Source organism: Molothrus ater, chromosome 6 (assembly GCF_012460135.2).
Source record: "Molothrus ater isolate BHLD 08-10-18 breed brown headed cowbird chromosome 6, BPBGC_Mater_1.1, whole genome shotgun sequence".
NCBI lineage: Eukaryota > Metazoa > Chordata > Aves > Passeriformes > Icteridae > Molothrus > Molothrus ater.
Genome location: NC_050483.2, coordinates 59383763 through 59398067, shown reverse-complemented (window position 1 = coordinate 59398067; position 14305 = coordinate 59383763). Strand labels below are relative to the sequence as shown.

General features: G+C 52.3%; 1 protein-coding gene across 1 annotated transcript; it reads left to right on the top strand.

The window, feature by feature from the left end:
• Positions 1-9087: 9087 nt before the first annotated feature.
• LGALS3 (galectin 3) lies at positions 9088-13918 on the top strand. The gene is made up of 7 exons (XM_036384425.2): positions 9088-9118; positions 11501-11548; positions 11675-11697; positions 11984-12427; positions 12575-12663; positions 12911-13079; positions 13666-13918. Exons 3-7 carry the CDS (start codon positions 11680-11682, stop codon positions 13819-13821), a joined length of 876 nt encoding a protein of 291 aa, XP_036240318.1. The 5' UTR covers positions 9088-9118; positions 11501-11548; positions 11675-11679; the 3' UTR covers positions 13822-13918.
• The last annotated feature ends 387 nt before the right edge of the window (positions 13919-14305 follow it).

Below are 14305 nucleotides of genomic sequence, written 5' to 3'. Positions count from 1 at the left end.
TGTTTTTCCTCTTCCTTTTGTAATAATTGCAGCCTGTACACGAGGGATATTAAATGTGGATGGGACCGTGGCTCTGGTGTAGCATGTCAGCCCCAGGTACTGCCTGTTCACAAATTCCTTGGTAATTAGGAGAGAAAAGCTCTGATCTTGCTTGTTCCAGAGGAGGAATGGGAGGGGTTTTTGCCTGTGAAGAGTTGTGTGTGTGTTTTCCCTGCCCCTGAACAATACCTGTGCCAGATTGACACATGTGGATGTGGTAAGTGACCCCCAAACCCCTGTTCTTACACACTTCCCAGGAGTTTGATGGGATAAAGTGAATAACAGAAACTCCAGGGCTTGGCATCAGCGTGAACTACTGAATTTGGGCATCACTTGTGGCTGCATTTCCATGTCTTGGCTTGCAGAGCAGTTCACACTGAGCTGGCCAATGCTGCTGCCTTGGTTCGCACCTTCACCCTTCAGGGAAGGTAAAAATGGCAGCAGTGAGCAGGAAATTATAGAAACAAAAAGCTCTTTTTAGGCCATGGTCCAAAAATAATCCTGACATCTGTTAATAGAACAGGGCAGTGTGTGGGCAGTGCTTTATCCTGACTGTTCAGCTGTGGGATTGTCCCTTCCTCTGGATTTCCCAAATGAATTCTCTCTGCAACTCCTGTGCATCAGTAAAGACGTGGCCATGCAGATCCAGTGGTGTTAATTGCTGCCCTGCAGACCCAGAAAACTTCAGTTTAATATTTTTGAGGGACCAAGTCCTGTGAGAGGGAGCTGGGAAGGGGCTCAGCCTGGAGAAAAGGAGGCTCAGGGGGGACCCTGTGGCTCTGCACAGCTCCCTGGGTGCAGTCTGGGCTCTGCTCCCAGGGAACAAGGGACAGGATAAGAGAGAATTAAACTGCACCAGGGGAGCCTTAGATTGGATGTTAGAGGAAATTTCCTCCTGGAAAGAATGGTCCAGCCCTGGCACAGCTGCCCAGGGAAATGGTGGAGCCCCATCCCTGGAGGGATTGAAAAGCTGTGTGGATGTGGCACTTGGGGACAGGGGTCAGTGGTGGCCTGGGCAGTGCTGGGGGAATCATTGGACTCGATCTTAGAGGGCTTCTCCAAACAGATTCAGTGGCTCTAAGTGATATTTTTCTATATAACTCAAGAGAGGAGTAAAAGCTGTTCAGGGCTGTTGCAGAGAGGTCAGTGCAGGGTTCATCTTGCCGTGGGTGTGTCAGTTCTGCTCCCCTCCTGTGAGGGAAGGTGCCCAAACTCCTGTGGGTGAGCCCAGATCCATTGCTGTGCCCAGCCATCAATGGATTCACTGCCCAGCCACTCCAGACTGTCCCAAGAGAGGAAGGTGGGCAGCACAGGGTGGTTTGGGCTGGAAGGGGCCTTAAAAACCATCTCATTCCAGCCCTGCTGTGGGCAAGGATTCCTCCCACCTTGATGGGAAGGGTGTCCTGAACCTCAGTGCAGTGAGAGCCCTTCAGCATCCATGGAAGGATGAAATGTTCCATGTGTATTTTATCAATATTGGCTGCCCTATTTCTAAAGTTAAGCTCAGAATTCCAGTTGTTAGAGGGTGATTCCATACACACCAAACAGCCATTCATTCACCAGGCACTGGTGTCTGAGTGTCAGCTGGGCAGTGAAAAAACACGAATTTCAGCTTTCACCCAAAGCTTCCAACCAGCTCCTCCCCACAGCAGGAATAACTCCCAGTGTCCCACCAGGGTGTGCTCACCCCAGCCCCAGGGGATGAGCAGGGCCATGCTGGGAGCACTGGAGCCAGCTGTGTCCCTGGGTGGCTGTTGGAGGTGTTTGTGCCCTGCAGGGCAGAGAGCTCTGCACCCACAGCCCCCCGTCCCTGGGCAGCCTGTGGGACCAGGGCTCTGGTCTGGAGAGGGGTGGTGCCTCCACCCAGGGGTTGCTCCCCTGTTCCACTCACTGCTGGCCGGGTTTTCCCATGTCCAGGGTTGGTGTAGTGGGATGAGCTGCTGTAACTTTTCCTCTGCTCCCACAGTAACTAAAAATGCCAGCTGATAACAGAGAGGGAACGTATTTTTGGTCACTCTTGCCTGCAGAACCTCTCAGGTTTGTTGGAAGCAGGTTGTCCATGGAAACTGTGGCTGCCCCATCTCTGGAATTGTCCAAGGCCAGGTTGGGTGGGGCTTGGAACAACCTGGAGTCCCTGCTCATGGCAGGGGTGGAATTGGATCATCTCTAAGGTCTGATCCCACCCAAACCATCTGGGATTCTGTGATAGTTTTGTTTCAGAGATCCCCTGGCTGGTCAGGTTGTCCTGTTTGGTGACAATGGGACTTTGCATCCCCTGAGCAGCAGATCCTGAGCTGCCATGCAGTGCCAAGCTACACCCAGGTCAGTGCACAGCAGGAACAGTTCTGCTCCCTGTTATCACCTTCCAAAGGGAACCCTCCCTGTTAGATGAGAGACTGGGAGATAAAATCACAGTGCCTGTGTTCCTGTCCTCTTCCCAGTTTTCTCATGACAAGACAGGGAAGGGCTGTGTTGAGCGGCCCTTGGCACACCTCGGGTTTCATTTCAGGTCCTCCTCCTGCTGGCTGTGCAAGATCTTACCTGCTCTTGCACATTCATGTTCTTGTGATTAGGGGAGGAATTCCTGTAGCAATTAACCCCTAAACTCCTGCATCAGCTCAGTTTCATTCCAAGTGAGAACCAGGAACCTCCCAGTGTCCCTTCCCACCAGAATCACACATCACTCTTAGAAAGTAGTGCTGGTTAAAAGCAAATATGGAATTTATCCATTCTTGAAATAAATTCAGGAGATGACAAAAGACACTGGATTTCATTTGGGAATTCCTGGGCTTGGCATGAATGGGGAATGGCATGAAGCTGTGCCAGGGTGGGTTTAGGTTGGATATGAGGAAAGGTTCTTCCCCCAGAGGGTGCTGGCACTGCCCAGGCTGCCCAGGGAATGGGCACAGCCCCGAGGCTGCCAGAGCTGCAGGGAGGTTTGGGCAGCACTGCCAGGGATGCCCAGGGTGGGATTGTTGGGATCTAGGCAGGGCCAAGAGCTGGATCAATGATCCTTGTGGGTCCATCCCACTCAGGATGCTCTGTGACACCCCTGGCTCATCAATGCATTGTCCTGGGGTAGATCCATGCTGAGAACCCCAGAAGTGTGTCCTGACAAGGGTGCTTTGTCAGGATACTCCACTTTTCTGACCTGTTAAAGGATAATGAAAAGTAACCCTGTGCTGTGGTGCCTTTTGAAAGGAACCTGCTTCATTTGCACATTGTGAAACCCTCACATTCCAGAGCTTTGTGACTTTTTTTTTACATTCCAGTGCTGTGTGACAGAAATGGTTCAGAGGGGTTGTTTCCAATTTGCCTGTGTGCCCTTCAGTTACAGGCAAGACCCTCCAGCAAAGAGAAGGTGGCAGAATATCACAGTTTAAATTCACTTAAGTAGAGAAAATTGCTGCTTTAATACCCTGGTGCTGCTCTCCCTGTGTGCCCAGCTCTATAAAACCAGGGTTTGCTGGCACTCCTCAAGGAGACAGAGTTGTTGATCTTGGAGGTTTTTTAATTGAGGTACTTCAAAGTCTCATCAGCTTCCACACCAGGCTTTCATTTCTGCATTTCTGCCTGGATTTTGTCCTGTTTCCCCTCAGAAAGCAACAAATACAATTATTTAATAATAATATCAACAAATACACCTGGAATGCTGGGCTGATCACATTCATGGCTCTGTGCTGCCACTGTCACCATCCTTGTTTGATGCTGCTCTCCTGGGGCTCTGTCCTGGCTGGCAGAGTAGGGGGCTGCTAAAAGGAGAGTGGGGGTGGAGTGACATCAAGCAAAAACTGCTCTGAGTGGGTCAAAAAAAAATATATATAAGGTGTTGGAAAAATGAGTTTTTGAGTGTTGTGTGAAAGCAAAGCACGATGAGGCTCCTCTGGATTTTGCTCTCCGTGCTGGTGCTGCCCCCTCCACCACCCTGCTCATCACCAGAGGGCTCTGCTGCTGCTCCACCTGCCCTGCAAAGCCTCTGGGAGAGGTGGCTGTGTCTGCTATTGATTATTTTAAACACTGAACTTGATAAAAAAATGGCAAACCCAACATTTTAGTGACATATGGTGCTGCTGGGAGAGGTTGTTAGGACCTGCAGCTTTGCACAGCCACTGCCTGAGCTCTGGCTCTGCAGGAGGAGCACAAACACAGGAGGTTTAAATCTGGGCCCTGCTCAGTGTAAGGGTTCACAGCAGGATGGATTCCTGTGCTCTGCAAAAATCTAGTGCAGGAAAGAAGGAAAAGGACTCCTCCAAAGCTCTTCCCTCTCCTCTGGTTTCCTGAGATCTGGCAAAAACCACCCACTGAGGTTGGAATTGTGTTTCCCAGCCTCAAAGATTCTGTGATTGCTGTGTAATAAAGTTGTTTTAAACTCTGCAGAGTGGTTGGTACTGAGGCTTTCTGCTGGCTGAGGCTGAGCTGTCCTGGCTTCTTTGCCCTTCACGTTTTTCCCAGCCCCGTATGCTCAGGGTGGTGTCACACAGGGATTTTGCTCTCCTTGTGGAGCATCTGTCCCAGAGACAAGGGGGGTTTTCCCTGTCCTCAGTGAACTGATGAAATCCCTTCCTTCAGCACAGCACTTTTCCTCTCAGCTCTTTAGGCTGGAGTGGTTTCTGGAGGGGTTGGCTGCACAAGCACAGAGGGCAAGAAAAGCACCAAGGTCTTGGATTTTGAGGCAATGAGCCACTGGGGGCTTTGGCCCCACCTGCACCAGCATTTGGGGTCACTGCAGGCATTTCTGCTGCAGTTATTTAATCATATTTGCATGCAGGATGCTCCATAGGAGCCCCTGGGCAGCAGGCTGCAGAGGAGGATGGAATTTCTATCAAGTTCAAAGCCAGGGGGAGTGTGAGGACTTCTGTAAAATCTCTGCTGACACAAATTGCTACGAGACTCGTTTAACGCTCGGAAAGCAACTCTTGCTCAGCTCTGAATGCCAGCCTCAAAGTGCTTCTCATTTCCCCATCTTCAATCACAGAAAAGCTTCGAGGTTAGCAGGGTTTTGCTCATCCATAGCCTCAGCATGAGAAGCTGGGTGAGGATTTTTGGGGTGGACTTGCAGCTCTCCTGGTGCTGCCAGGGCAGGAGGGGCTGGGTGAGTCCAGCTTGGTGTTTTCCAGGAGGAGGGAGCTCCAAAGGCAGGAGTTTTGCTTTGGTGCTTTATAAAAAGAATAAAAGGAGGATAAAGAGCAAGCCCAGACCTGCTGTACACATGAGGGTTCATGTGAGCAGCAGGGGTGGTGCCATTTATCCCCTGGTTTTCCTTTCTTTGCCATCAAACTCGAGGTGCTCAAGTTCTCAACCTTCCTCTGGTGGAGTTTTTCCCCAGTGCTGAGGCAGAGTGATTTTGGGGAGGGGGAGATGCTGATGTAACCCAAAAAGCTCTGGAATGAACCAAATCCCCAAAAGGGCAGAGGAGGAGGAGGAGGAGGAGAAGGAGAAGGAGAAGGAGAAGGAGGAGGAGGAGAAGGAGAAGAAGGAGAAGGAGAAGGAGAAGGAGAAGGAGAAGGAGAAGGAGAAGGAGAAGGAGAAGGAGAAGGAGAAGGAGAAGGAGAAGGAGAAGGAGAAGGAGAAGGAGAAGAAGGAGAAGGAGAAGGACAGGGACTCTTCATCCCTGCTCTCAGAAGTCCTGGGATGAAATTGCTCAAGTCTGGCAGGTCCCAGAGGAGATTCCCATTGCCTGATTTTGCTGTGATGCCCTTTTTTATTGCCCAGGAGAGTCAGAGGTGACTCAGCCACTGGAATTCAGGGCTGGGGCTGTGGTGACACCTCAGGAAAGTGCCATGAGGGGCTCCACAAAGGCTCCTGAAAGCCTCATCCCCACTCTGAGACAGAAAGGAGGTGATGCTGTCCCAGCTCCCCAGGCTGGGAGGTGGCACAGGCAGAGATGGTGGCTGAATTTAGCACTTGGGGATGGTGCCAAGCACAGCCCCCGTGGCAGATCTGCAGCCCAAACATTGCACACTGTGGGTGCTGCCAGTCCCACACACATCAGGCCACAGGAATCACAAGGCAGGGAAATGTGGATGTGGCTTCTGCTCTGCTCTGGGAAGTGCCTCTCTCACACCATGGAGATTCTTGCCCTCTAGATTGGTTTCCTCCAATTAATTCACCATCAGGAAGAGAGGAGCAGCTTTCTGTTTATTATTTTCCATTACTGCTCTAAAGTTATTCAGTAATCCAAATGACTGCTTTAAGGTATTTCCCTTCTGGAGATCAATTATCTCTTGCAGTGGGGTGTTTTTCCACAGCTGCAGTGAGGAACATCAACCTCCCCCAAGCAGATCCAGCCCCTGTCAGGTATCATTTGGAGAATGGAGGGGATTGGAGAAATGCTGGGAATTCTTAAAATGGGGAAAGCAACTCGTGCTTGGAGTGTTTGGCTGCAGGGAAGGGCAGGCTGAGAGCACATCCCCAGAAATGGGGTGGTCCCATGGCTGATCCACCTCCCTGGCTCCTCCATCTCCCACCCCCTGGGTTTGCAGTTTGGGGCTTTAAATCATCCATGGTACCAAGGAGGGTTTTGTTTTACATTGAGGGTTCTCTAAAGCAACCCAGATACTTGGGAGTGCTTAAAAAATTTAAAACCCATGGAATATATTGATTTTTGAGGCCATGACTAATTCTTTACCCACTTTGGAAGAGCCAGGGTTGCATGGCCAGGCATCACAGGGCTGTGAGAGAGGAGATCTGTGCCTTACATCTCCCTCAAAGCCAGCGTGTTCCAGCCCTGCTCTGCTGACTCCTGGCCATAAACCAACCCTTCCACGCCCCTGGATCCCAGAGGCAGAGTTGTGAGCTCAGTGGCCACGCCTGGGTGTCCTGTGAGTCACCAAGGGATGACTCAGGTGAGGAGCATCCCTGGCTCTGAGTGCAAAGGGCTCAGCACCCACCCCATGGATGCTGAATCATGGATTTGTGGAATGGTTTGGCTTGGAAGGGACCTCAAAGGCCACTTTGTTCCATGGGCAGGGACACCTTCCACCAGATCACGTTGCTCCAAGCCCCATCCAACCTCACTCATCATCCTTGCTGCAGCTTGGGTTATTTAAGTTAAGGAATTAATTAGATCTGGTTTTGATTTCTGTATCCACTGACTTTTGGTCAAATTTTCTTTATCCTCATATGTTGGGTTGGACTCGATGATCTTTGAGTCATTCTGTGAATTCTGTGTCTTGCATAACTGAAAGTAAAAACCTCAGGGCATTGGAGCAGGAAAAATAAAACCAGGCCAAGATTTTTGGTTGATGTTTGAAGCCTTTGAGTAAAATCCCGAAAACAGCAATGAGGTTTTCAAGGTTTTCCATGAAAATCTTTCTTCCCAAGGACATCTGGAGGGAGTTTTAGGGAGGAAGGGAAAACCTGTGCTCTAAGGAATTCATAGGGCCCTGTCTGAGTTACAGGCTCAGGAAGCTGCAGCTCCTCCTGCCATGGATCAGGGATCCTTCAGCTTTGCTGGCTTGAGTCCTCTCCAGGTCCCTTTGCCCTGAAACTCCTCCAAAGACATTGCAGTGTCTGTCTGCTGTGGGCTGGGTGCTGTGAGAGGCAACTGAGGCAGCGCTCCCTAATTAAGTGCATTTCTTATATACTAATACTCTTAATATCTATTACTTAATACACATTAAGTATAATATACACATTTCCCTGAAATACTCAATTTCCAGCCATTCCCATGGGCATCCCTGCCATTTTTACACCCTCAGGTTTGGTCTGAATCCCTGTGACAGGTAAGGCATGAAGCTGCAGGATGCTAAAATCCAGGCTGGAGCCCTGATGGAGAGGAGGCTGCTCTCTTTTAAGCAAAATCTTTTAGATAAGCAGAGCTGAACCAGAGGAATTTATACTAAAATTAATCAGAGCTAAAGTGGACAGATTTTTGCCTTTTTTTTTTTTTTTTTGAGCTATCAGCTGCAGCCGAGCCCTTTAGCTGAGGGCTAAAAGCAGCAGTTCGTGCCTCTAATGACACCAGTTAGAGGGTGCGTCCCTCAGCAGCCTTTGGTCGGCCCTGAATTGTTCAGGGAGGTGGATTAGATGGTCATTGTGGGTGTCTTCCTACTGAAATCCTGTCTTCTGTTTGATCCTAATCTAGTCCAGTCTATTCCGTTCCATTCTAATTCCCTTAATTTCTACTCCCTCCCTTTCCCTTCTCCCAGCAGCAGATCGGGATTTCAGCTCAAAACCACTTTGTTCTTTTCCATTGCTTTAAGCTGTGGAGCCCAGAGATGATTCACCCTCAACCTCAAATAAAATGGGGTTTGTTGAAATTCCAGCTGCCTCCAGCAGCTTCCAGAGCCCATCCTCTGCCGGCCTCGCTGCGTCGGATGAAAACAAAGCTTTTTTAGCTTTTGTTTTCTTCGTGGGGAAGGAGAAAACGTTCAGAATTTCAAATCCACTTGGTGTTTCCCCGAGCTGCGCTAAAGCTGGGGGGATGGAGCCGTGAGGCACACGGGCAAACATCTGGCAAGGAGAGAACATCTGGGCAGGGCAGGGAAACGGGAACCGCCGGGCGAGGCACAAACCGCCAGGAAAACCAAATATTCCTGGTTAACATCCCCCGGGGGTGATGGCACGGGGGAAAAAGGGGAAACACGGGGCTGGTGTGGCTGTCACGGGGGAAAAAGGGGAAACACGGGGCTGGTGTGGCTGTCCCGGGTGAAAAAGGGGAAACACGGGGCTGGTGTGGGCTGTCACGGGTGAAAAAGGGGAAACACGGGGCTGGTGTGGGCTGTCCCGGGTGAAAAAGGGGAAACACGGGGCTGGTGTGGCTGTCACGGGTGTTGGGAGCTGTCACGGGTGTTGGGGGCTGTCCCAGGTGTTCGCTGGGGTCTGTCCCGGGTGTTTGTTTGGGGCTGTCCCGGGTGTTTGTTTGGGCTGTCCCGGGTGTTTGTTTGGGGCTGTCCCGGGTGTTTGTGGGGGCTGTCCCGGGTGTTTGTTTGGGGCTGTCCCAGGTGTTTGGGGCTGTCCCGGGTGTTTGTTTGGGCTGTCCCGGGTGTCCCCGGCTCGGCCCCGCCCCGGCCCCGGCCCCGCCCCCGGGCGGGTCCCGGTGCGGAGCCCAGAGCGACCGCGGAGCCGCCGCACGCAGGTGAGGGATGAGGGATCCCGGGGGGAACAGGGGGGTAAGGCACCAAAATCCTCGGAAAGGGAAGGTTTGGGGTGCGTTTGGAGAGCGAGGGACAGGCGGGAGCTGCCCCGGGCTCTGCGGTTTGGGGCGCACGGAGAGCCCCGGGTGGTTCGGGGGTGATGGAGGGATGGGGACTGAGGGGGAGCCCCAAAGGGGTTTGTAACCCCTGGGGCGCTGGACAGCCCGGAAACCCTCCCTGGATTTGGGGATGGTGGAGGGATGGAGACTGTGGGGCAGCCCCAAAGGTGTTTGCAACTCCTGAGGGGCTGGACAGCCCTGTCCCAAAATCCCTGCAGGGTGAAGAATTATAATTATAATTCTATTATATTATAATATATTATATTATTTATATTTATTATTTACATTATTATAATTATTAAATTATAGTATAATAGTATAATATAATATTATAATATAATATTATATTACAATTATTAAATTATAATATTATATTATATATATAATATATATTATATTATAATAAGTTGACATTGGAAGACAGAAGATGCTGACTGGACTTTGCAAGAAATGCTTCTTAATAGGAGCCGTTTTTATTTTTCTATCCTGCCAGTTATGTTTAGGAACGAATAGGTTGATTTGAATTCTGCAGGAATGGCAGAATTCAAATAAAATAGCAGAATTAAAAGGGGAGAGAACTGGTGTTTCTTTCCCAAATAGAAGGGTTTTCCCACTTGCTGTGAGCACAGGGAATGTTTGGGGTCAGCTCTGGGACGTTCCCTGCAGCTGATCCTCTGCTGGGGCACGGAGAGCTCAGGTGAGCTCGAGCTCAGCTGCCCAAATGCTGCTGGAAACCAGAGCTCAGGTACTCGAGGAGCAGCTGAGGGAGCTGGGCAGGGGCTCAGCCTGGAGCAAAGGAGGCTCAGGGGGGACCCTGTGGCTCTGCACAGCTCCTGACAGGAGGGTGGATCCGGGAGGGATTCAGGCTCTGCTCCCCGGGAACAGGGACAGGATGAGAGAAAACAGCCCCACGTTGCACTAGAGGAGGTTTAACTGCATATTGGGGAAAATTCCTTCATGGAAAAGGTTGCCCAGCCCTGGCACAGCTGCTCAGGGCAGTGGTGGAGTCCCCATCCCTGGAGGGATTTAAAAGCTCTGTGGATGTGGCCCTTGGGCACACAGTGCTGGGTGCACTGGATGTGCTTAGAGGGCTTTTCCAGCCCCACTGGTGCTGTGATTCCCTGCAAGGGATAAACCCCTTCCCATGGCAGCTGGCAGATAACCCAGAGGGCATTTCCAGAGAGCTCCAGGAGCTCCAGCACTGAGTGGCAGAGAGGAGGTGGCACTGGGCTCCAAGTGCCTGCAGGGGATTGGGGGTGGCAGAGGTTTAGTGGGTTTGGGGGACTTTGGGTACAGCCTCCAAACTGCCCCGATGTGTCTGGGGACACAAGGCTGTGCCAGCCTGTCCCTGGGGGCCGGAGGGAACAGAGCTGCTGCTCCTTGAGCTGTTCCAGTGGCATCATGCAGGACCCCCACTGCAGCAGCCCAAGGCACTGTGGAGCGCGCCTGACCTGGCTGCGTGTGCACCCCCAGCTTCTCCTGCCAAACTACGGCAAACCCCTGGGCTTTAGGAAGAGCCCAGAAGGCAAATAAAGCTTTGGACTGCTCAAACACCCTGGGTCACTGCGTTTCTGCCTTAAAAACCCCCAGCGTTTTGCAGGGAGAGGAGTGATTTGCTGGCTGTGAAACCGGGGGTTTGTTATTCCCGAGGCAGGGCAGCCGCGCCTCCTGCGAGCTTTGTGCATCTGAACGTTTCTTTCAAAGAGAATTCGCCTTCTCTGCTCTAAATTTGGCATTTTCCTTTTCTTCCCCCGTTTCTGGCTCTCCCTTTTTCCTGCTCTTCTGAACGCTCCCTTTGACGGGAGGAGCCCAGCTCGGGCTATTCCTGTGCACACAGGCAGGTGCGTGTTCTCCGTGTGTTTGTGGACTCACAGAACTTGCAAAGCAGCTTTTATCCGCTGGCCCTCCCACGGCGCCCTCCGGCTGGAAAGGGACAGTTGTGGACGAAAGGGAGGAGAAAGGGGGCCTGTGTGGGTGGCTGCCACCCTGCTCTGCCCATCCCGGGCCATCCCGTGTGTCACAGGGTGTCCCCGATGTACTGGGCTGGGTTTGAACCCCCCGGGCTGATGCTGCCCCTGCGTCCCCCCGGGGATCCCGTTTGGGGTTTTTTTTTATGGAAATGGAAATCCTGAATGGTGCCTCAGGGCTGGGGGAGCGAATAACACCGGGAGTGTTGTGAGCTGTGCTTCCATCCCGATTCCATCCCGAGGGTTCACCCCCAGGTATTCGGGCTGCTCCCAGCAGTGCCTCCCGTTTATCCCCCAGGTCCAGGACCAGGATTTGTTCTTTGGAGCTGTCAGCTCTGCTGGGCAGGTATGTGATGGCAGCTCAGCAATTCCCATAGATCACTGCTCTAAACTGCAACTCCCCTCAAAAATTCTGGTTTTTGGATGGGGCAGGGTAAGAATGACTGACACTTCCTTTTTTGTTGTTTTTCAGGAAAAATGTCAGACGGTTTCTCTGTAAGTATAGATTTCCCTAAAAACCCGTGGGGGCTGTGGCTGTGGCCTTGAAGCAGAGACCTTTGGCTGGGATGGGAAGGAACACATCTTTGTCCTTGCTAAGCTGCTCAATCCCCAAACCCTGTCCAGTTCTGTCAGCACTTTTCTGGAAAAGCCCAGGGAGCAGCTGAGAGCTGAGCTCTTGCCCTTGGCCACCTGCAGGCTCCCAAAGATGGATTTTGGAGAGCTCAGTGTGATGCCAGCAGGAATCTCCCCCAGCTGACCTTGTCCTCTCCTCTGTCCCCAGTTATCTGATGCCTTGGCCAACAGCAACAACCCAGCCCCCTGTGCCCCCCCAGCCCAGGGCTGGCCCTCCTGGGGCAACCAACCAGCAGCTCCTGGAGCCTTCCCAGGGTATCCTGGAGCACCAGGAGCCTATCCTGGAGCACCTGGAACCTATCCTGGAGCACCTGGAACCTATCCTGGAGCACCAGGAACCTGTCCTGGAGGACCTGGAGCATACCCTGCATACCCTGGAGCACCTGGAGCTTATCCTGGAGGCCCAGCAGGACCAGGAGCGTATCCAGGAGCACCTGGAGCATTCCCTGGAGCTCCACCAGCAACAGGGCCGTTTCCTGCCCCAGGACAACCACCCAGTGGCCCTGGATTTGGGCCTTCTGCTCCTCAGGGAGGACCAACAGCTCCCCAGGGAGGACCAACAGCTCCTCAGGGAGGACCAACCCCTCCAATGGTAATGGCTCCATCATGATGAGGGTTTGTGTCTTCAGGGGCTGATTTTGCTTGGCCACAGGAGGGCCCTGGGGCTGGCTGTCCCCAGGGGTGGCATTGGGCCTTTGAGATGATGTTTTGCTGACACCAAATGCCTGTTGTCTCCCAGAAAGTGCCCTTTGAGCTGCCCCTGCAGGCAGGACTCGTCCCACGGCTGCTCATCACCATCACTGGGACTGTGAACCCCAACCCAAACAGGTACTGGGGGGTCCAGCTCTGAGGGTGGGGGGACTGCAGGGTAGAGCAGGGGGGCTGGATTTTGCTTTCCATTCCTGAATAACCCCTGCCTGGTGTAACATCAAATGTTACACCAAGCAAATGTGTAAATGCCTTGTTGTTGCCCTGTGGGGTCTGTGGGGTTTTCTCTCTGCTATTTTTGGGAAGCCCTGTAACAGAGTTCAGGGCTTTTATGGCAAAAGCAGCAACTCCATTATTGTTTTTGCAGGTTTTCACTGGATTTCAAGAGAGGGAATGACGTTGCCTTCCACTTCAACCCCCGCTTCAACGAAGACAACAGGAAAGTCATTGTCTGCAATTCCATGTTCCAGAATACCTGGGGGAAGGAGGAGAGGACAGCTCCCAGGTTTCCATTTGAAGCTGGAAAACCCTTCAAGGTACCAGAAAAACCCATCTCAGCTCAGTCTCAGTACCAAAAGCACTGAGAGGGTTTGGGCAGCAAGGCCTGTGTAAGGACAATGATGCTTTTGCACAGGAATCAGCTCCCAGGGCTGTTTCTGGGGCAGCCACCCCATGTGCTGCCCCTATAGCACCTTCCAGCTCTTCTGACCCCCTGTTGCAGCTCCAGCTGCCCAGGGCATAACTTCTCCCCTGCTCTGGTATCCCCATGGGTTATGAAACCCTCTTTATTTACACTGTTGTTCTGCACAGTGGTTGGACAGGTTTCTGTAATGTGTTTTCCCTGCTGGCAGCTCCTCTCACGAGGTGTTTTTCCCTGCAAAGGAGGTTCACAATGTGGAGTCTTGCTTTGAGGGACTGGCACAGGGATGAGGAGGCAGAAACTGGGCTGGAACACAGAGGAGGGAGAGCACAGGAGAGTTTTGGGAAGGCAAAGGTCGCTGGTGTTGCAACTCCTCCACACGCCTCCAGCAGCCTCCAGCCAGTGCCAGCCTGCTCAGGTGTGTGGCTTAAAACAGAACAAATCCAGGTGGTTTTGGGGCTGATGTGGGGTTTTCCTTGCAGCTCCAGGTGCTTTGTGAGACGGATCACTTCAAGGTGGCGGTGAACGACGCGCACTTGCTGCAGTACAACTTCCGCGAGAAGCGGCTGAACGAGGTCACCAAGCTCTGCATCGGGGGGGACATCGCCCTCACCAGCGTGGTGCCCACCATGATCTAACTGGGGGGACTCTGGGCAAACTCTGCTCTTGTAGGGTGCAACACAAGTGCCTTCTCACCAGATCACTGTGAGGTAATAAAACATTTAACCTGGACAATTTGGTTTAATCATATCTCGAAAGACACGGCAGGCTCCAGGCGAGCTGAGCTCTGATGTGGAAGGAGCTGAGCTCCTGCTGTAGAGGCAGCAACAAGGAGTTTGATTTCTGTGGAGAGGAACTTGGGAAAGCAGCCTGTGGCATTCTGCCCTGGTCCTGTGGACAGGGGCAGCAATCCTCTAGGAAGCACAGAGAAAACCCGACAGCCTCTGAGCCTGACCAGGATGAGGCATTTTAGGAGAGGGCTCAGAGCTGGAGGAAGCAAAATCTCCCTGCTAGACCATGGGTGGAGAAGCCATCCCTGTCCTTCCAGCGTGTCCCAGGAACATTTCCCACCCCAGGGAGATCCCATCCCTACGAGGGTTGGGTACTCCATGAACGGGTCAC